The sequence below is a fragment of the Brachypodium distachyon genome, chromosome 1 (genome assembly GCF_000005505.3).
Source record: "Brachypodium distachyon strain Bd21 chromosome 1, Brachypodium_distachyon_v3.0, whole genome shotgun sequence".
Lineage (NCBI taxonomy): Eukaryota > Viridiplantae > Streptophyta > Magnoliopsida > Poales > Poaceae > Brachypodium > Brachypodium distachyon.
Window position 1 is genome coordinate 34,739,824 of NC_016131.3, and position 23,010 is coordinate 34,762,833.

General features: G+C 48.9%; 3 protein-coding genes across 3 annotated transcripts; 2 read left to right on the forward strand and 1 right to left on the reverse strand.

The window, feature by feature from the left end:
• Positions 1 to 10,180: 10,180 nt before the first annotated feature.
• LOC104582165 lies at positions 10,181 to 10,894 on the forward strand. The gene has a single exon (XM_010231523.1). The coding sequence runs from the start codon at positions 10,181 to 10,183 to the stop codon at positions 10,892 to 10,894; it is 714 nt and encodes a 237-aa protein (XP_010229825.1).
• Positions 10,895 to 13,918: 3,024 nt separating this feature from the next.
• On the forward strand, positions 13,919 to 15,768 carry LOC100843416 (CBL-interacting protein kinase 25). Its single transcript, XM_010229325.3, has one exon. It carries the CDS (start codon positions 14,014 to 14,016, stop codon positions 15,463 to 15,465), a length of 1,452 nt encoding a protein of 483 aa, XP_010227627.1. The 5' UTR covers positions 13,919 to 14,013; the 3' UTR covers positions 15,466 to 15,768.
• A 5,137-nt stretch (positions 15,769 to 20,905) lies between these two features.
• On the reverse strand, positions 20,906 to 22,670 carry LOC100828172 (peroxidase P7). Its single transcript, XM_003563737.3, has 2 exons — positions 21,938 to 22,670; positions 20,906 to 21,845 (listed from the first exon to the last, which is right to left on the reverse strand). Exons 1-2 carry the CDS (start codon positions 22,157 to 22,159, stop codon positions 21,099 to 21,101), a joined length of 969 nt encoding a protein of 322 aa, XP_003563785.1. The 5' UTR covers positions 22,160 to 22,670; the 3' UTR covers positions 20,906 to 21,098.
• Between the last annotated feature and the right edge of the window lie 340 nt (positions 22,671 to 23,010).

Genomic DNA, 23,010 nt, shown 5'->3' on the forward strand with positions numbered 1-23,010 from the left:
GCCGGGATTTCTCGCCGTAACTCCGCCGCCCACGCCGCTGTCCCGAGCTCCCCGCCGACGAACCGGTACGGCATCAATGCCATCTTCCCCCCTATTCGCTTCCTCTCTCCCTCGCGGTCAAGATGACGCGCTCCTTTTTCTATTGCGTGCACTGCAGCTTCCCCGACGACCCGAGCCGAAGCTCTGCCGCCCGTCGTCGACCGCCGGCGTGCTCGCTTCGTCCTAGGCGAGGCGTCCGACCGCCCCGTGCCGCGCCGACCGCGCCGCGCTCACCCGTCGCGTCCCCGCGCCGCCCGCCTCGCCGGAACGCCCCCGCGCCGCCCCACCCATGCCGCGCCGCCGCCGGAGCCGTCGCCGGAACCCTAGACCTCGCCGGTGAGCTCCCATATTCAATCTCGTCCGTCCATTTCTTCTCAATGGTGTAGATTAGATCGGATTAATCCACTTAAACCGAACCGGAACGCGCCACGTTTCACAGCTTAAATAAAATGAAAATCTAATTTTAATCCTCCGGAATAATTAAATGGCCTTTTTGCAGAAAAGCCCATGTTATTTCAAATGATCATAACTTTAAATCTGTTTGGCCAAATTTGATGATCCACACCTTTCTGGAATCCTTAGGCAGTGTAGAATCTTTTGGCACTGTCCAATTTCAAATTTGAATATTTGAATCACATTCAAATTACAGAATAGGGTTTTATGCTATTTAAATCATAACTAATTATTTAGAAGTCCTTTTTGAATGAAACCAGTGCCGAATTTTATTTTTTATTGTCCTCTATCCAATGGGACAGAGAAATAAATATTTTGAATTAATTTATTTGGCTGATGCCAATAAAACCTTATTTTAGGGTTTAAACCCTAGCCATTGCAATTTGTTTAAACCCTAATTACATGTGCTTAATTATCAATGCCTTGGACCAGTAGATCACCCGAATAAAACCAACCCACTCATGTCACATGTTTTTCATTGCATCATAGCATACATTCTCTTGTCATGTTTGAATTGTGTGTTTATGTGTGTGTATATGTTTGTTGATTGTACAGTATTCTCGGAGAGCAAACCTTGCGATTGTGACGAGTGTTTGAACTCCAACTACTATCACGGCAAGTTCACTTTGATCATATCCTATTATTGTTTATTTTCAAATACTTATGCATTAGAGTTGTTTGTAGAAATGCATTGATAGGACTATTACTCGTATTGCTAGCTATGATTGGCCTACTAGTTATAGGGTTACCTTTGCCATGAATACTCCACCAATAGCCATCGTGATTAGTTTTGCTTAGCCATGCTATGTTAGTAAACGTGGGAGGGAATCTCAATCACTGTGAAATGATGTTGTGGAGTATTTTGGAAACTTGGCAAAAACAACCCTAATGAACCGTCCTGGGTGGGCTGCTTTGAGTATTTGGATGTCGTGACATTAGCTCCATTTCTATGGGTCCCTCTGAGTCGAGTTCCTGTGGATTCAGGAATGGATCGTCCATGGACGTCTCTCCCGTGGATTCGGGGAGCGCCTGCGTCACAATGTGGGATGCCACCCGGGATAACCAGAGACTGGACTAGTTTCCTGTTTAGTAGCTTCCAGTACAACCACATGGTATTATGGACTCTGCCAGGATGGATGTAAGACATATGATCCTGGATCCGAGGGATTGTGCAGATGTAGCCGTGTAGGTGGGAACGTAGGTCCCTCAGGTGGTCTGGGTGATTATGGTCTGAAAATTCCTGTAATCGATGCCGTTGCTACTCTACCCTGAGGACAGAAAGGGATTAACACGTCGATTTTTGTGGGGAAAATGTACAACCTCTCGAGAGTGTCAAACTAAGTACTTAGCCGTGTCCCCGGTTACGGACAATTATAAGCAACTAGATATTGGGGCTGTAAGGAAAGTCTCATTCATTCCAATTTCTTAAATAAAATGAATGGTTTGAACAGGGTAGGGGCACTTGATGCGATCCACTCAATGTGCTCTAGGTTAATAGGAGCATGGGTGTTTCTACCCCGTGTCCATTAGTTAAGAATATCGTAACATTCACTTGTAGTAAGATAAACTATGTTTTGCTACCACATCATAAAGCCTGAACCCCACTATACCTCAATTGCATATACTTGGTAGGATCTGTTATAACTTCCAGGTGAACTTGCCAATACATTCATATGTATTGACCACGTAGTGGCTGCAATTAATAATGCAGGTGAAACTGACGAACAGTGAGGTTCGTCGATATTCTTTGGGTCATGTGCTTACATTCCAACATGCTCTCTCCTCTGGGAGTAGATGAGGCCCATTTTCTCTACCTTTCTGCTGCAGTTTTATGATACAATGTTATCATGGTTTTGAACAATATTTGTTTTATGCTGGCCTAAGGGGTCATGCAAGTTTGTAAGTACAGTTATGTTCTAGATGATACGATGTAATAAAGTACTTTTGACCTTTGTATCTTGGTATTACATGTTGAAACTGTGTGTGCTAGTGAGTCGATCCAGGGACTAGCACAAATAAGCACAGAGATCTAACCCTTGTGAAGGGGGGGATTGCTTCATCGTTCCCTTCAAAGATGCGAGTTCTGTCTACATGTCGAATGTCTCAGCAAGTTTATGGAATTCTCTGTCACAATCCGATCTTGTAATGCTTCCTCGGACGGTGATGATGCCGTAGGGTCCAGGCATTTTCATCATGAGATATGCATAGTGGGGGATGGCCATAAACCTGGCGAGTGCCGGCCGGCCCAGAAGCACATGGTATTGTGATTTCCAGTCGAGTACTTCAAAATCGATCCGTTCCTTGCAAAAATTAGCGGGGTTGCCAAAGACGACGTCGACGCTGACCCGGCCCAACGGTACTACCGGTTTTCCCGGAACAATTCTGTGGAAAGATGTGTCTGTAGCTTGAAAATTTGTTAAAGATCTGTTCATCGCCCTTGTGTATCCACAAATATGATGTTAATGCCACTACCTCCATCTATGAAGACTTTGCTCATCTCATAGCCTCCCACCTGAGCTTCTAGGACTAGTGCTGACTGTCCTGGCCTCGGGATCTGAGGTGGGTGATCTGCCCGCGAGAATGAAATGGCGCCCTCAGACCAGTCGAGGTATTCTGGGGTGGCGGGTGGTGCGGCTACAGCCAGATGAACTTGTCGAGTGATAACTTTTTGATGTCGGTTGGACGACCTTCCTTTCTGTATCATGCAGATATTTCCCAGAGGCGCAGGATACGCGTTAGCTGCAGCTGGTGTTTCTGATGGCCGTGGCGCAGGCTGCGTGTGTTGCACGGATACAGCAAAATTTGGTGGCAATGGAGGGGGAGGTGGTGCATTGTGCGCGACCATCCCAGCTCGAGTGCCGTGTGGCAGAGCCAAAGGATTGGGATTATTCCTCGTTGATTGCTGACCTGGCCACCGAGGGTAATCCCTGCTTGCCGTTGAATTTTGAAACTGGCTGCATGTGTCCTACAACTCGTGAAAACGGCGACACTCGAATAGTGTGTGATCGCACCTTATATTTCCATCGACATCCCTGGTACCATGGAAGGGGCAGGGAGATGACAACTGCTGCGCCAACGATAAAGCAGGTTGCCCATCTCGCCGCAACCTCCGAGGCTGCCACTGCTAATTCTTGCTACTATCCCGGTAGTTGCCACGGTAGTTTCTATCCCGCTGCCCTTCATGATTTCCTTCACCTCGTCCACTGTCGTTACAGTCAAACTCCGCCACTACGAACTTGGGAGCGTTTGGTTCCCACTCCTTTCGCTTCTTTCGTCGTTCGGTGTTACGGCCGTGTTCTCTCTCGGCTTCTTCATCATCGGGTAGTGCATTGTGCTCATTTCGAATTGAATCTTCTCCATCCACCCATTTATTTGCTATCTCCATCAGATCTGCAACTGTTTTTGGCCTGCCCATCCCAGTTCTTCCTTAAAAGTGACGTGTTTCAACCCATGTTTGAAGGCATCGACTGCACTTTCGTCTGATATTTCTTCTGCTACATTTTTGAGGGATGTCCATCGTTGTATGTATGAGCGAATGGACTCATTCGGCCTCTGGGTGCACGCTCAGAGTTCCTCCAACGAAACTGGCCTTTTATATGTTGCCCAAAATGTGCGGGTGAAGACATGATAGAGCTCGTCCCATGAGCCGATTTCGCCCTCCGGCAGACTAGCCAGCCATGTGCGAACGTGCCCCTTGAGCTGCAACTGCAAGCATTGCATGGCCGTGTTCTTCGTTCCTCCCTGCAGTCGCACCATTGTGAGGTAATCTTCTAACCAAGCTCGCGGCATCAAACTTGATTGCACTTGACGAAACTGAAAAATTGTGGGGCATCTTCGAATTGCGAACGTGACAGCTAAAGCAGGCCGCGCCGCAAGGTTCATCCTCTTCTTCGGTGATGCGGTCAGCACGGGCTGACCGCTCGCAATCGATTCTCTGCTGAGTAATAATATCATGAGCATCTCCTAGCACGAGGGTGTTGCGGCGGCGATTAGGTTGTTCTTCCAGTCCCCATCGTGGAGGAGTCGTGCGATTGTTTTGCCGTTGGGAACCGTCATCCCTATGCCGCTGGGGCTCCATCTGGTTCGAGTTGGGGCCCATGAGGGCATTCCCGATGAGGCCTAAGCTGGCCAGGACCTGCTTGTGAATTGCCGACTTCGGGTCGTCATCCGGTGGCATAGTGGATAGGAGGTACGTGTTTGCAGCAACCACGGCTCCTTGTGGCGTCCGGGGAGCACCTCCCCCTGGATATTGACTGTCATCAATTCATCATCCAGACTGCGTGTCATGCCGATGCGATCTCGCTCGGCAATATTGTTCAACCGAGATTGATAGCGCGGCGCTCTATAACTGGGGGTGCTTCGGGAGCAAGCACTGTGACTCTGCGCTGAGAGCTGTCTGCGAGCACTCGAGGCGTCGGCGATCTCTCGCCGTCGCTGTAGCTCTGCCTGCTCATCTCGCAGTCGAGCATGTGTAGTATTTAGTGCATGATGATATGCCATCATCTCGTTGCGCGTGGCGTCTGCTGGTAAAGGGGTAGTGCCGTTAAGAGCGGCCTCAACCTGAACTTCCTCTTCCGGCGTGAGAATGATTGTTGGGCGATCATTGGTCGCGTCTCCTGTGCACGCCTCGGCGAAGATGGTTCTATCGGCGCTGTGTCCGTCTCCACTGCTCTCGCCTACTTCCGCCGCGAAGACTTGTGCTAAGGTCATGTGAGGGATCGCGATTGCGTCATTGGGATTGATTGCTGCACTCGAACAGGTATTGACGCTGTAAGGAGTGGAATCTTCAGCGAACACCGAGTGATGTGAATCGCACTCGGTGCAAAAACATCTGGCCAAAATTGGCCCTGTTTCACCCAGCGAACGCATCGGGGGTGAGGGATCAGTCGGCGACGCCTTCGAAGAATCGCAGATCTGCCTTGTTGGTGATAGATCTGTGAAGCTGACAATTCCCTCGCGGCTGACTCGGAGGTTAAAGCCTCCGAACGACAGGTCCAAAAGACCGTTGAGGTCGCGGAAAGTGGAGCGCAATTCCGGCGGGTGAGCTGAGAAACTCAAGGACCCGAAGCGGATTGACTCCTCCGTGGTTTATGCATTCTGGATTGAGAACAACATGGTCAAGAACCCGAAGCAGATTGATTTATAGCAAAACCTTGGATGAACATGTTGAACACATTTGGTGTGTGCTTGCTGTCCAACGAGAGGAGAAGTTATATGCTAACATGGGAAGCGCACCTTTTGCACCGACAAAGTTGTGTTTCTTGGCTTTGTTGTTTCAGCTCAAGGTGTGGAGGTAGATGAGGAGAAGATCACAGCCATTCGTGAGTGGCTACCCCCACAAAATAGAAGCCAAGTGCGAAGCTTTCTTGGCCTTGCTGGTTTCTACCGTCGTTTTGTGAAGTACTTCAGCACCATTGCTGCCCCCATGAACGAACTAACAAAGAAAGAAGTTCCTTTCAAGCGGGGAAATACACAAGAGAAGGCCTTCCAAGAGTTGAAAGATAAGTTGACATCCGCACCATTGCTTGCACTACCCAACTTTGGCAAGACTTTTGAAATTGAATGTGATGCAAGTGGTGTAGGTATTGGAGAAGTACTAATGCAAGAAGGTAGGCCTATTGCATATTTTAGTGAGAAACTAAGTGGTCCAAGTTTGAATTATTCAGTTTATGACAAAGAATTGTATGCACTTGTGAGATCTTTGGAAACATGGCAACACTATTTGTGGCCTAAAGAATTTGTGATACATTCAGAACCTCATGGACTTTATACTCCTTTATCTATTCCTAGTGCACCTTGGGAAGATATTTCTATGGACTTCATTCTAGGATTACCACGCACTAAGAGGGGTAGTAGTGATTCAGTTTTTGTGGTCGTTGATATGTTTAGCAAGATGGCACATTTTATTCCATGTCATAAGACCGATGATGCTTCACACATCGCTGATTTGTTTTTCAGGGAAGTCGTGCGGCTACATGGAGTGCCACACACCATCGTTTCAGATCGTGACACCAAGTTCTTGACCTAATTTTGGAAGACATTGTGGGCAAAGCTTGGAACGAAGCTTCTCTTTTCAACAACATGTCACCCGCAAACGGATGGACAAACTGAAGTCGTGAACCGTACATTGTCCATGATGCTCAGAGCTGTTCTAAAGAAGAGTTTGAAGATGTGGGAAGAGTGTCTACCTCACGTGGAATTTGCATACAACAGGGCGGTACATTCGACCACTAAATTTTGTCCTTTTGAGATTGTATACGGTTTCAAACCTGCTGCTCCCATAGATCTTTTGCCTTTGCCTTTACAGGAAAGAACCAATCTTGATGCTAGTAAGCGTGCTGAATTTGTGAAGAAAATTCACGAGAAGGCTAAGGAACAAAGGAAGAGCAAACAAAGGAAGAAAGAAGATCTTGTTTGAAAAGGGTGATTTGGTGTGGGTACACCTGCGGAAGGACCGTTTTCCAGATTAGCGCAAATGCAAATTGCAACCCCGTGGAGACGGCCCATTCCAAGTTCTTGAGAAGATTAGTGACAATGCCTACAAGATTGATCTTCCGATGGAGTATGGTGTTAGTCCAAGTTTCAATGTCACCGACTTCTCTTCTTACTTTGGATCATCAAAGTCGAGGACGACTCCTTTTCAAGAGGGGGAGGATGATGAGGTCATCCCAGCCATCTGACGTGGTTATGACTAACCACATACTCGATTTGAGTATACCCGGTACAGCCCAGCTGGGGGCCCACAAGGAAGCCTACTACGACTCCAGGAGTTTACATGCCAAATCTTGCGACTCAAGATTAGGAAGATTAATTAGAGTGTATCACCTCATTGTAACCGACTTGGACTCTACCTTAGACCTGAGTTCCTGCATATATAAAGAACCAGGAGGGGGAGCCAAGCGGACACCCCAACTTAGATAGAAGTCGCTTAGAAGCACTCATCAACTTTGTGCATCTAGACTCTGCGGCACCCCATTGTAGTCGACGTAGCAATACAGATCCGACAAGCAGGACGTAGGGGTATTACCTCATCGAGGACCCTGAACCTGGGTAAATCTTGTCCCCTGTGTCCTTGTTAGCCAACGAGTTCGCCAACACACACTCAAAATCTTTCCTAGATACAAGTCCGTCAATATGGACATTGTCGAAGTCACATCCTCGTCATTGGCGCCGTCTGTGGGAAAGACGTGTGTTGGAAACACGAGCTCGGCGGTTTCAGATCCAGTAGAACCATCATCGACTCAGGCGGAGTCGACGATCCTCGAGTCCTCTACCGCTCGCCTCCAGTCCAACCCCATAGTCCTTGACAAGCTTGATGCCCGCCTGGATCTCATATTCGACGAGTTCCACGTCCGATTCGGTATCCTTCGACTGCCGTGTCCGACTGTCTCGACTCTAGAAGAGTTGCTTCTCCTTTCTCCCTCAGATAAAGACCCGCCAACAGGCTCGATAGAGCCACTCAAGGGAGTAGAGCAAGTCTCCTCTTGGACCTGCTCTGATTCTAAAGACGGTCCATCCCCACGTGCGGACAGCCTCACCTTGCCGGGTTCGCCTGACGAAACAGAACAGGTTTCCCTTGGAACCTAGTCCGATTCTGAGAGTAATCTACCCCAATCTGCAGAAAGCCCCGTCCCAGGCGACGCCGGCAACTGCTCAGAACGGGAAGGCTGCCATAGCAGCAGCGATCTTGCGCCCAAGTGCGCCATCGCTCAAGTCTTCATGACAAATCCCGTCGCCCCGAAGCCGACTGCTCCGACAGTGAGTGCATCCGCAAATCTACCGGCTGGATATTCAGCGACAGAGAAGGCTCGAGTCCAGGCAGCTCTTGAGTCGGGAGTCCTCATGAAGGACCCCACCACCGCTGAATTGCAATTATATGCCAACTCTCATGCCAGGGCCCAACGCGACCTGAATAAAGAGAAAGAGGATTTCGTCACGAAGCAAAAGCTTTAAGCTGAGAGGTTGAAGAAACTGGATGAAGATATCCAGGCTCACAAAAGAACTCGCTCGGGTTCCCTCAGCAATTCTGATGGAGCCACCCCTCCTCGAGCTCTCCCCAGACGAAACGTCTCGTGTCGTGACCACGCGACCCAAAACTTGGCTCCAAGCTTCATGTCGGTTGACGACCACGGCGATATGATACCAGAAACCCCGGAGGCTGTCTTGCTTGCAGCCAATACCTGCCTACAAACAATCCAGCCACCCGACAATGACCTGCGCTCGTGGCTTCACAAACAGATTCTGGAAGAATTGAATAGGGCTGGGACTTCTTGTATCAGCCAAGATTTCAACAACCGAAGGCCGTCGCGGGACAGGACTCCATGCCGCCGCGAAGGAGAAATCCAGCACGACCTCGACCCGCCTCCACGAGGCCGCAGGGAGCGCAACTCGCACCCGAGGGAAACACTGGGTTTCCCCGGGTCGCAAACCGCGATCGGCGAGACAGGTATCGCGACCGCTCGCCGATCTCCGATCACAAGGCTGAGACATGCGGAGCGCCTTACTTCAGCCGTCGCATCCACTAAGCTAGGATGCCCAGAAATTTCAAACCGCCGACCGATCTAGCCAAGTATGACGGCACTCAAGAGCCCAAAACTTGGTTAGAAGACTACCTCACCGGGATTCGCTGCCAAGGCGGTTCTCGTACTACCGCCATGCAGTGCCTGCAGTTGCAACTCAGAGGCCCTGCACGCACGTGGCTAACCGGCTTACCACGAGACGACATTGACTCGTGGATGAGCTCGTCCAAGCTTTCACCCGCAACTTCAGGTCCACGCACAAATGGCCCGTCTCCCTCGAGCAACTCCGAGCTTGCATTCAAAAAGAGGGAGAATCAATCTGTTCGTACATCCAGCGCTGGACCAACACCAAACATGCTTCTGAGGAAGTCTCCGATGAAAGCGCCATCGACGCCTTCAAACGAGGACTCCGATGAGTTGAACTCAAGGAGGAATTGGGTCGTGTCCAGCCCGCAACCGTCAGCTACCTGATGGAAATCGCCAATCGATGGGCTGACGATGAAGACTCAGTTCGCAATGAACGCCACCGATCTCCCGAAGAAGAGGGCGATCGCGGTCACAATCGAAGGAGGAAGCACAAAAACCGAGCCTTCAAAGAGTCACACCCACCTGACTTCATCGCAGCTGCCTCTCCGTCAGATTTTGGCTCTCGGGAGAACGGGAATCGCGGTGGAGGTTTTCGAGGTGGTGACAAGCGCAAGCAACAATGGCAGAGAAAAGGGAACCAACCCACCCTCTCTCAACAGCTAGCTTCGCCTTGCCAGTTTCACGTCTACAGGGATGAGCAAGGCAACATCAAGCCAAGTCACCCTCTAGCCGAGTGCCGGCGTTTCAAGGAACTACAGGCTGAGTTTGCCAGGACACAGCAGTTGACAACCAGCGCTGGCTTCTCACAATTACCTGGGTCGCTTCCATACCCTAACGAAGGAGTCAATGCACCTTTGCCGCCTCCCATACGAGGAGCTCTAGCCATTGGTGCTCCTCCTCCTCCTCCTCCTCCGCGCCTAGCCAGTTTCGCCGGCACAGTGCACCCAGTGGCACTTACACCGCCACCAAAAGCGCTGATAACGGTCGCCAATTCATATCCGACTCCGGTCGGACACATCTGCATGATTCAAAAAGGGAAACCCACAAATCGGGTCCAGAAGTCCATAACTCGGCAGGTCTATATGGCCGTGAGGTCACCTCCCTCTTCAACGGAGTACCTCGACTGGTTTGAAGTGGAGATCACATTCTCCAGAGAAGATCACCCACCCTGCATCCCACAACCGGGAAACGCAGCACTGGTGCTCGACACACAGATCGGGGGCTACATGTTAAACAAAGTGTTCATCAACGACGGAAGTGGGCTAAACATTATCTACGCCGACACCCTACGAAAGATGAACTGCTCAACAACAAAGCTGGCTGCCACAAAGACAACCTTCCATGGGATCATCCTAGGAAAAGCAGCCAAAGTTAACCTTGACGTGGTGTTCGGCACACCCGACAACTTCAGACGCGAACGACTCGACTTCGAAGTGGTCGACTGGCCATCCCAGTACCACGTGGTCCTGAGTCGCGTCGCGCTACCACGCTTTATGGTAGTCCTGCATTACGCTTACCTTAAGCTCAAAATGCCTGGACCCAACGGCGTGATAACTATCTCTGGAAGATTCCTGTGGTCCGACCACTGCGATCATGAATTCCATAAAATTTCCGAGTCACTTGCCGCGCATGACCAGGCTGGCCAGGCCTACTTCTTAACAGACGACGACCAAAATTCCGTCCTTAAGAAAAGAACCATTGAGACCACAGGCAGTGTAGACTTGAAGACAGAGGAAGCACAAGCCTCTTCATCAAAGGAGACCAATGTTGGCTCAGCCAGCAGCCCTATCAACTAAGGGCTACTGGCTCGCTGGGCTCCCCCAATCGCAACAACGGGTGCCCCTCTAGCAGGCGCACTAAAACAACGAGCACACCAAGCCGGCTGACGAGAGAATAACCCTTCGAGTTCTCAACCTTCATATACCCGATACATCCCAACAGGGGGTCCACTCGAAGGCCCATCAAGTATATGCAGGTCGAGTCCCTCAAAGTGTGGCTCAAGTCAAGGAGCATAATCTTTTTGTACCAGAATAAACTGATCCGATTGTAACCTTCCCGGTAATCACGCCCGAGACCTAGCCGCCGGTATATAAGGCTAGGAGGGGGAGTCGGGAAGGGAACCTCTACACACACGCCAGATCCATCTGCGCATCATAGCTTCATAGCTTCTCTATAATCTCGATCAATACAATACACCAAAAGCAGAACGTAGGGGTTTTACCTTCCGAGGGCCCTGAACCTGGGTAAACCTTGCGACTCCCCTAGTCTTTGTTAGTCGACAAGATCGCTGGTGCACCCCGTGCTCTCCTTCAGTGAAAAACCCTTGAGTCAGTGTATTGCCGAGGTAGCCCCTCATCATTGGCACCGACCGTGGGGAAGAAGTGCATTGGATCTACGATTACCGCTAGCTTCACCGTGTGGATCAATAGGGTTATGTCGTTGTCGAACCCCATCACCACATGCAGGGAAACGCTCATTAAGCATCCTCTGCATGGCTTGAACCATGTTTTGTAGTTGTTGCATCTCAGCTCGTGTGACCGGAGCATCTTCTTCTCCATGGTTTTCTCCACGAACACTTGAACCCGATCCTGCCATGTCACTGGAGATAAAAGTGGAGTAGGAAAATTTTATGGAATCACACAAACTCACCTCTTACTTATCAAAGTTCTTATGGATTCAAATAGATTGCGATCCTGGATGTGTTAAAGTGATTGAAAGACACGAACCGAAAGATCTAGCCTCGGTTTTCGTTGGTGGAGCTCGGTGAGGTAAACAAAAAGGGGCTTGTGCTGAAATCAAGTTGATGCAAACAAAGCAATATCTGAAAAAAAATACTAGTTCTTGCACCAAGATTGAAAAGCAACGGCACACACACTTCTAAAATTTTGTACCAAGCTGAAACCTTTGGGATCTTGACCAACACTTTCTTTCCTCGAATCTCGCTTTTTTTTTGTCACTTCTTTTCTTTCTTTTCTCTTTTTTTCTTTTCTTTCTTTCTAAACAACACAATCAGATCTGAACACAACTACAGAGATGAACTTGATGCAAAAGTAAAAGATGAAACACATGCAAGGAAAACAACAACAAGATCTCAGCACCAACGAGGCTTGGATTTATTTTTGGTGGGGCTTTTGGACTCTAGGACAGGGAATAAAACACTAGAATTTCAGATCTAAAGGGATTGAAACAAGATAACTATGATAACAGATCTTACCGTGTAAACGAAAGCTCTGATACCAAGATGATAGGCACAAACCCGTTTGAAGGAGTTGATGTTCGAGGGTGGCCCTACTTCACGTCGTAGGATCGAATGGGGAGGGGATAACTTGCTGCAAGCAGCTGGGGTAACTAGCTTTAACCTGCCAAGGTTGGATGCGACCCGTACGTTGGGGAAGGCGATCCGAAGCTGCAAAAACTCCGACCCGCTGTCCGAACAATCGCAGAACCACAAACCGGGACTAACCCACACAAAACAGCCGGAACCGTAGAGCATGAATTAGGGGGAACCAGAGGCTCCTTCTCGCGAATCCGGATGGACTCACAAGAGCAAAGGTAGTAAGGGTCTCTCAGCAATCTTGCTGCATAAGCTTGTAGCTAAATGGTTTGACAAAAAGCCCCTGTAAGGATGGGGGAGATGAGGTATTATACTAAGGGACAACCCCCTTGCTTAGGTGTGAACATGACTCAAAATATGGCTGGCTTTCTTGGGAAGACGAAGTCAACTTGGAGAGTTATTGAGGAGTTTCTCGAAATCTCCCGCAGCATTTGACAGTTGGACACCACTCACCAAACTGGGCATAACTCTTGACACACAACTCCAAATGATGTGAGGTTTGTTGGGTTGGAAAGAAAAATTGATTTAGCTTCTGTTGGTATACCCCTCTTGTCATGTCTCTTCTGCAGGTGTGTGGTAGCACAGCCGAAAGGCAGAGGAAAAATGTTGAGTGCATTGGAAACACCTCTAACTTGTTTTCTTCACTTGATTTCTTCAAGAGCTCATAGATTGATGGATTTCCTCAGTAGTGTACCTGAGTTCAACCAACAACAATGGAGATGAAAGAATAGCCATATCACTAAAGCTGTGAGATAAACTTAAGTTAGCGTTCACCTGATCGCTTATCAGTTTGGCACGACTTCGTGTGATAGATCCATTGATTGTTGGTGTAGTATCGATGGCTGGGATGTCCTCGTCAATATGGAACTCCTACAAATTTAATTGATGATCAAGTGGTGATTGGGAAATTACCACCATCAAGAGTTGCGGCGCTTTGCAAAAACGGTGATTCAGATCTTTTTGCCAGAGTACCTTCGAGCACCAACTGAGCAAGACAAAACAAGAATCTTGGAAGTGAATAAATCAAGGGGATTCTCGAGGATGCAGCATGACACACAATTTCGTAGTGAATAAATCAAGTGAATTATTTTTATCCATCGTATGTGTTGTATCTGTGATAAACAGAAATTTGTGGAATCTACTCGAAGAGAGCACTTTTTTTCTTAGAATTTCTTTCTCTTCTATTTTTAAAACTGTTTGTTTTTTCGTTTAGAAAACCCGCTTGAGATGCACTATCTAACCTATGCGAGGGTGGCGGTCGAAGCTGAAATATGGCAAGGACGGACGATATTGATCCTGGTGAGGAGGGAGCTGAATTATTTACTGCTTTGAGATTAGCGCCCGAAGCTGCCGCGGTTGGGATTAGAAATCCGGTAATTAGAGATTTAAAACGTCAGGTATGATATTTCTTTTTCCCTTTTTCGTTTCCGTGGCGTCTTAGGAGCCCACCGGCTGAGTAGCCCTAGCCACCTTCCGTATATAACTCCTTTTGATTCCAGATTCCAACTCGCCTCCCCCCAAATAAGCACTCAACCGAAAAGGAGAACCAACAGATCGTCCGCCCAAGCAGCGGCGGCGGCCATGGGGGATCGGCCAAAGTTCCCCGGGCGGTACGAGCAGGTGAAGCTGCTCGGCGAGGGCAACTTCGCCAAGGTGTACCTGGCGCGGCACGCGGACACGGGGGAAGAGGTGGCCATCAAGGTCATGGACAAGGAGAAGCTCATCAAACTCGGCGCCGTGCAACAGATCAAGCGCGAGATCGCCGTGATGCGCCGCCTCAGGCACCCCAACATCGTGCGGCTCCACAAGGTGATGGCGTGCCGGTCGCGGATCTTCGTCGTCATGGAGTACGTCCGCGGCGGCCCACTGTACCGCCACATCGCGCCCAACAGCGGCATCCGGGAGGGCGACGCGCGCCGCTTCTTCCAGCAGCTGGTGTCCGCGCTCGCCTTCTGCCACGCGCAGGGCGTGTACCATAGGGACATCAAGCCCGACAACCTCCTGGTCGACGAGCACGGGAACCTCAAGGTCGCCGATTTCGGGCTCTCGGGCGTCGCCGACACGGCGCGGAGGGAGGCGCTCCTCCACACCGTCTGCGGCACGCCGCTGTACGTGGCCCCGGAGGTGTTCACGCGCCGGGGCTACGACGGCGGCAAGGCGGACGCCTGGTCCTGCGGCGTCGTCCTCTACGTGCTCGCCGCCGGCCGCAAGCCCTTCCGGGACGACCAATTCGCCAGCCTCTACCGCGACATCTGCCGCAGCGACTACCGCTGCCCTCGCTCCTTCAGCCCCGACCTCGTGCGCATCGTGCGCCGCCTCCTCCAGCCCAACCCGGCGCACCGGATCACCCTGCCTCAGGTCATGGAGACGAGCTGGTTCAAGAAGGACCTCAAGGAGATCAGCTTCTACATCGACAGCAAGGACTGCCTGCGCAGCCTTGATGGCCCCGAAGAGCCCGACCTGTACGACTCCGACTCTGACGACGAGACCACCGCGTCTTCGTCCTCCGGCTCTTCTTCCTCCTCCCCGGCGCATGGCATGCACGTCTCGGTGTCAGCGCCGTCGCTGGTCGATCTCGACAAGACGGGCAGCAATGGCGCCCAGGGCCAGCAGCAGCGCATGCGGCGGATCAAGAGCCTGAACGCGTTCGACATCATTGCCTCCTCGCCGAGCTTCGATCTGTCCGGGCTGTTCGAGGAGCGGGGCGAGCGGATGCGTTTCGTGTCCGGCGAGCCGGTGCCCAAGATCATCTCCAAGCTGGAGGAGATCGCCGGGCAGGTCAGCTTCACGGTGCGCACCAAGGACTGCCAGGTCAGCTTCGAGGCCACGAGGAACGGCCACAAGGGCGCGCTCGCAATCTCCGCCAAGATATTCCAGCTCACGCCGGAGCTCGTCATGGTCCAGGTATGCAAGAAGGCCGGAGACACTGCCGAGTACAGCCAGTTCTGCCACAGCGAACTCAAGCCCGGCTTGAGCGGCCTCGTCCACGGCCTGCCGGAGGAGGGCCTGCCTCCGGCGCTGAATGTCGCGTGAGATTCTATTCTATAGGATATTATTGGGGGAGAAAAGCAGCAGCATGCAAGGGGGTGATTCAAGTATCTTCAGTTAAATTGTTTTTTCCCCTTGCTTACTAGTTTAGTTTAGGATTTGACAGTGTTAGTGGTAGATCATAGATGTATCATGGCACTGTAATTATCGTTTTGCTAAGTTCTAGATATTGTGTATACTTATATGTGTGCTCCTTGCATTAGCCATTAGGAGGTAAAGATTGCCTTAATTTGCATGGATTATTTTCTCAAGTTGATGTTAATTATGAGATTGATTAGGTGTTGGCACTGTCTCCTTGATTCTCCAAGTTCCTGCTTGTCATGATATAAGTGCATAGTATACTTCCGTGCACAGATGCCCCTGACCTGGCTTGCCCGAGTGAAGAGAAGATAACTAAAAGAAGCATTGTTTCTTCTAATTCATTGAACGATGTTTTCGAAGCAAAGAGGCATCTTTGGTTGCTCCCCTGACAGGCAATGATTGTCTTATCACATCATCTGGCCACGGGACTTGTTTATTCCTGTTGCCATCAGAGTTGGAAATTGGGACCTTTCTTGACACTCTCGGCGCTAGTTTGATCAGAAAAATCGTCCTGAACTGAAAGGACAGGACAGTCTCGAAAGGTCGCCCTTCCTAAAATTGGTTGCAAGTTTTTTTTTTCAATGACAATGACAAATTGGGGCAAGTTGAACAAACCTTCTTCACTTTGTTCTTCTTCACCTCCCTCCTTTTCGACAACACATTTTTCAGACAAAAAGGAGAAAGGGATATGTGGCCTCTTGCCTCTTGAGAAGGGAATCACAAGCAGTATTCCATAGCACGGAGGAATCTGTGCCACAGATATCGGTATTTGGACATTAGCTAGCCTGCAGCTATCCATATCCTGCCCTTTTTGTTCTCTTCAATGAAACCTCAAGATACAAGCTTTTCTTCATATTTTCTACTGATGGCCGCGCTGTCCGTTGGTGTTGTTCTCTGCGGAAGACTATACTTGTGGCCATCCAGGCTGAACCACTCTTTAATCTCTATATACAATTTGCTGCAACATAGCTAGTCCTTTTGCTTTGCATACGCAGTGAGTCAAAACAGCACTAGCGCCTTAGTTCAGACAAAACAACAGTCGCTGCTTCTGAGTTCTGAATTTACCGACCTGCTGTTACTTGTGTACAGCATGGTTGCTAAACTAAAACCAAACTACTCATTCTCTTGTTGCAGATTAGCCACTTTTTTTAGTGAATTATAACGGCAGAAGCAGAAATATCATCACAGGTGCATAGCTGGGACAAAGAGTCAGAAATTATTCGGAGGGTTCACCAACCAGGTTCTTTGCCGAAGACGAGTCACATGTCCAGACCATATGCTTAAGCTATACAGAGTTATCAGCATCCTGTGAGGTTTTTTGTCTCTGGAAAAAAGAAGCAGCAGAGCTTGTATCATATTATTTTCTCCACATCGACCGTTCTGTGAATGATGATTGTTTTCAATCAGCTAACGTATCTCTGCTTGACTTGCACCAGAAGTCGGCATCATGGTGCGTGCTACATTGATTATTTGCACCTGACTTTAATATTTTCAGCTGAATTAAACTTTATGCCAACTTTGTGTGTGTTTCTGTATTGAAACTTGAAAGGCATGGGTGGATCCATTTGAACCGTGCCGTGCTCTGTTTCAAGATAAAGAGAAGAAAAAGCTCACGTGATCAGCGGCGACGGCCACCCATGGGCGATGTAAAAGCGCCAGAAGTATGTGGTCTACATGAAAGATGACACCAGCAACGGCCACCGAGAGAACGAGAGAGACACTTTGTGAAAACAAATATGTTTACTCTCTTATTAGATTTCCAGTACCTCTGCTCTTTGTTGATGGTTACATCTAAAAAATAAAACATGTTCAAGATAGATTACAGGATCTAGTCCGACAAAAAATACTTCCTCTCTGCGAATATTTGAAGTAAGGGAAGGAAAGGTACTGCAACTATCGGTCTGTTTCTGAAATAAATGGTGCAACTATGAACTATTCTATCTGTCCAGTTGTTCAACATCCATTACGTTGGGACTTTCAGTTGGTAAAATCAAAAGGCTATTTTACCTACCTCGTCAGAGTTAAGACAAAAAAAGCTGTCAAAAAACAAAACAAAACAAAACAAAACGTCAACCTAATAATCTTAGTCTTCATCAGAGGTAAAATTGTACAAATGAGAATACTACTTAAGTCAAGTTCTGTGATTAGATAAAATAGGAACGTTTTAAATGGAATTATTTAATTACTCCTTTCCAGTTTGATTTTACACCGAGTAGCAACTTTCCTTTTTTTGTTCCATCAGTTATTTATTAAACAAGAGATATTCAGATATCTCATACAGCGTTTGAAGTAACAAAATATGAAAATATCCATGCGCTTCAAATTAGCATATACTGACAACAAAATATGAGATATTGTTTTTCAAACAGCGGCTTCCCACTCGTTTCCATTAAACAAACCACCGCCAACATCCATACGACTACAACTTGCGCATCATCGGGCTCACACAACACTGAAACCAAAATTAGCCCACACCGATACAACGTAAACTGATTCCAGCCTGCAATCAAATTCACTAGTCGCCTCCCCACCGGCGCTCAAGCCCCCACCATGTCTTCAAGAGAATGATTTAGCAATCATCATCCCGAGTTTCTTTGATGTCTTTTTTGGAAAATTCCCTAAGCAGAAATATTAATTACGCAGTTGGCAGATAAGCATAAAACGGCAACAAACATAAAATTCAGTCACTACTATAATTCCTCCAAACTGCATGCTTCAACACGGCATGAAATAACTAAAGCCACCTCTAACTGTACGTGAAAAAAAAAATATTTCTCCGTCCAACAAAAGATGTTTCAACTTTGACTAAATTTGAATGCATCTATTAACTAAGTTATGTCTAGATACATTCAAATTTTGACAAATTTGAGATATTTTTTGTTGGACGGAAGAAGTACATATTGTTTTTCATGACAATATATCATATAGACTGTTAATTAACGTTCCCAATAAGATAGCATTAGGAATTTACTATCAATCAATAGTTTCAGTACGCTTACGTTCTTAAAAACAAAATTGCTTCAGTACGCTGACGTGTCATCTTTTGTTCGTACATCTAGTATTGGCAGCATTGCTCAACTAATTGTCCATATACCCTGTTCTAGTGACCTACATCTAGTATTGGAGTATGATGCAACAGTAAACAACTATCGATCAATCATAAGAGCCCTTGTCATTCTTCCCCTGTATCATTTGGCAGTTGAAGGCAACTAGCAGTTCGATGCCACTGCACAGTTCCATCATTATCATGCTAGTTGTGTTCTACGGCAATCAGTTGCTCGCGCTACGTTCATGACAACTCACTGAATTCAGTTCCATTAAGTACCTGTCATGTGTACATATCTGCAGGCTGCAGCTCAATCACTTGCATTACAGGAGTAATGCATGAGTGCAGGTTATGAGTAGGAGGAGGAAAAGAAACTGGAAATGCAATAATTTCTGCATTTGGCTGGCAGAACAAGTGTCAATGCTGAAGCACAGGCGATTGGTTGCCTTCGTCGGACGCATTCCAGCAAACGACGGATCACAGGTGGTTGAGTGTCCTACATTAGACCTCATCCGGTTAATAGTGATATGCATCCGCGGCCCATGCATGAGCCGGGAACGCGGTCTGAAGGTTCTCCAACTTACAAACTACCCTTTTGGATTTTTTAAGTTGCATTATAAGTCTGCATATATAAGGTTCTTACAGCATTTCTAGCAGATCCCGTAAAACGTTGATCCATCCGGAAAAAAATTGTGGTTTTGGGCAAAAAAAAACACATTGTACAGATACCGTAAATCGGGTCAACCTGGAAAAAAGAGTTCGGGGTACCAAATACGGATTCATCCCTGCTACTGCCGCCGCAAAAAAAAAACCGTCTCCTCCCCTCCACCGCCAAATCCACTCATCTCCGGCGAGCAACCCCCACCTCCCCCCTTAGGTTAATAGCAGCGTCGGGTCCGGTTCTCGCCGTGGAGATCGGACGGCTTCTCCACACGGCCGGGAAAGCCCATCTGACGGCGGCCAGGGAAGCTCGCTGGAGAGAGAGGAGGCGCAGAAGCACGGCGCGCACGTCTCCAACTGGAGCGCGTCACTAGGAGGTGGCCTCCGCTATCCGCGGGCCAGGGAGCTCCCGCTCCGGCTCCCACCACCCTGCCGCAGCGCATCACCGAGGACGAGGAGTCCATCGTGAACAAGGTCCTCAATAACTCACTTACTGCATCATCACTACGGCCAAAGAGAACCACCACCGCGACAAGCACGCCGCCGCCAAGGTCGCCACTGCCATCTACTGCTACATGGAGGACTTGGAGAAGAAGCCAAAGTGGAAGAAAGAGTCTGACATGCAGGTATACTGACGCACATTTAATCTGGGTGCGCGGCCAAGATGGCGCCAATTTGCCGGCCTGACGCACCACCTGTCCCCGGGTAATGTGAATGCATTCACCCCTGTTAGCGCCTATTTTCTCTCAAATTTGTGCTTATATGATCAGACCCACTTCCTGAAAAATTGATTTACATGTAGTCGATATTAAGTTGGATTTAGGGTTCCGAGTAAAATTGAGTTTTGGCTACCGCATATAGTGAGTAGAAATTTGGTTTCTTTGTACTGCGAATGGCATGCGCATATGGTCAAATTAGGTGTACATTTGTCGTCCTAATTGTGTTACCTGATATGTGGGACCGAATTGTCATAATACAGGAGCGATACCATATAAAAACCGTATGTTGGTGTATATTGCATCTTAAGGATCCAAAGAGGAGAACTAATTCAGACCACGCCCCCCACTTCAAGGGCTGGAGATGACTTGCACGCTTCGTTTAACTCCATCCTATCCGGGCATCCGATCCAGGCTCACACAGCCCAATCCGGCAATTCCCTGTGAATCAGCCGCCCAGAGATTAATCCAGGCCCTTCAAAACTTTTGTGTTCGGTTATATCAGACCGGGCTGAATATCTGACCCAATCCATCCCGATCCGTCGAATCCACCAGGAAATATAAATCTTCCCGGCACCCGTGGAATCATTCCCAAAGTGAATAAATTATAAAAATAACAAATAAATTATGAACGAACGAGTATTTATTTTACAAACCTGTTTCTTAACAAATTGAATAGTAATGAATGGAGCCCAGCATTTTAATTGGGTTGCATTTGACAAAAAAATAATCATTAATCATCAAGTGTTGACCATATGCAACTGAGCCTGAATTCCACCGGGATCGCGTTGGGCGGGCGAATACAGCTCGATTGTAATTCATTATCTCCAAGTTAATGAGAAAAGGTCCCTGATTCTAAAAACAAATGTGATGTTGGAAAGTTGATATGATGAGAACTGAGAGAAGAGTCATCTCAAATATATAATGGAAAGTTTATTTTATTTATGAATACAGAACTTAATTTGCACTGCACTAGAAGTGAGTAAATACAAATTTGAGAAATCAATGAACGAATGAGAATTACAATTTATTGTACAAACTTGTCTGTCGACAAATTAAACAGTAATGAACGGAGGCCAGCGTGTTGATTGGTTCGGAAAAAGAGTCATGAACCATCAATTGTTGACCACGTTGCAACTGAGCCTGACCTCCACCGGCGTCCCCTTGGGCGGGCGTATGTTCCCCATCCTCACCATGGCCTTGGCGAAGTCCCTCGCGAAGGTCTCCCCATCCCTGCTATACATCTCCACCAGACCGTCCTGCTTCCCACCGGAGCCGTAGAGCGCCTGGTCGGAGCTAAGGAGCCCACGCCGCGCGATCAGGTCCTTGTAGTAGGCATTGTCGAACCTCATGGGCGTCTGCTCGTCGAATGGCGCCATGCCACCGTCATTGCCGGACGGCGGGCAGTTCCGCCGCCTGGTCTCGGCGAAGGAGGGGTCGATGTCGCCGTCGCCGTGCACACGCTCCCTGTAGTTCTCGCAGCTGGCCATGCCGACAGTGTGCGCGCCGGAGAGCGCGGTCATGTCGCGGGCGTCCAGGCCGCGCTCCCTGAACGCGGAGACGAGCGCCGTGAGGTTGTCCTGCGGGCTGGGGAGACCGGCCTCGGCGGCATCCTTGTGGGCCGCGCGCGAGTCCTTGCGGCCCAGGGGCACGTTCCAGGCCGGGCCACCGAGCATGGCCACGGCGTCGCGGGAGGCGAGGGCGAGTATGTCGGCGCAGGACACGGTGGCCGGGCAGTCGTGCTCCAGCAGGGACTTGATCTGCTCCACCACCTCGAAGCCCCGGAGCGACGCGTTGGGCACCGCGTCCTTCTCGCTGTCCCAGAAGGGCGTGCTATCCAGGAGAACGGAGCCATCGCATCCCTGCACATTTGCACATTGTAATTAAGCAATTAGGAATTTAGGATCAAGGGTTTGTTTGTTGATGAACAAGGCTAGATGATGAGTGTACGTACGTTGACGAAACAGTCATGGAAGAAGAGGCGGAGGACGGCGGGGGCGATCCCCGGCTGGCCGGCGACGTTGCGCGCCATCACGGACCGCACAACGCGCTGCACGTTCGGGCACGTCTTGTCGTAGTACCTGGCCGAGAGCTTGGCGCCATTTGCGGTGAAAGCCAGCGCAACGAAGAGGAGCAAGGCAAGTGCAACGACGCAAGAGCTCTTGGAGTATGCCATGGCAAAATTGCGATGATGCCAAGGCGCGCGCGCCGATCGGTACGTACTTTGTGACTTGTCTTGTGACACAAGCGCTGTATACCGAAACTATGAGATACTCTGGAGATGATTCAGAACGAGATCAGCCGCTGTAGTGTAGAAGCACTGCTAGGTTGCTTTTCTAGATTTCACGTTGAAGTGGATGGGTTGAAGCATGAAACGGAAGCATGCTTATATAGCATCGGTGCTTTGTGACTTGTTCCATGCAGCTAGCGCGTACGTGACTACGTGCTGCTTCATGACGCGTGCGTGCGAACGCTCTAGCTGGAAAGAATTGCTAGCTGCGTCTGCGCCTGTATAACTCGACTCGATTGATTCATTTGATTGGTTCGGTCTCCGTTCTGCATGCCGGCCGCCTCGTGCTTGCTCGAGGGAACTCTGACGAGGTCGATCCGGACCTGCAGCCGGAAGAACAGACTAGTAACAAAAATGAGAAGGGAATTGACAAGACTAACAATAATACACACACACTCCTCTACGCCTACCTAATACTCGTAGCTAGGAGGTTCGTTAATTTGAATCTTGTGGCAGCACGTCACATCGTACACTTGCAGCTTGAAGGATTAATCGGCACGAGGTTTTTGCTCCCTAAATACGGATGGTCTGATCAACCGTTTCAGACTGGACCTAAATCATTCGCTGACTTCTGATATAGTGCACGTATTTTCACTGCGTTTTCTTTTTGTTCGGTTGTTCCCTTTGATCAAATTTTAAGACCTCGTGGGCTTTTTTTCTGTCTCTCAGCATTTCTCTTCCAGTGCATTTGTCCTTGTGGGCTTGTGGCGGCCTTTTTTCCTATTTGGGCTTCCACG

Coding starts and splice junctions, on each gene's coding strand:
- LOC104582165 (XM_010231523.1), top strand. CDS start 10,181: ATGGCCGTGAGGTCACCTCCCTCTTCAACGGAGTACCTCGACTGGTTT.
- LOC100843416 (XM_010229325.3), top strand. CDS start 14,014: ATGGGGGATCGGCCAAAGTTCCCCGGGCGGTACGAGCAGGTGAAGCTG.
- LOC100828172 (XM_003563737.3), bottom strand. CDS start 22,159: ATGGCATACTCCAAGAGCTCTTGCGTCGTTGCACTTGCCTTGCTCCTC. Junction 21,846..21,937: donor TCCATGACTGTTTCGTCAAC/GTACGTACACTC, acceptor GCAAATGTGCAG/GGATGCGATGGCTCCGTTCT.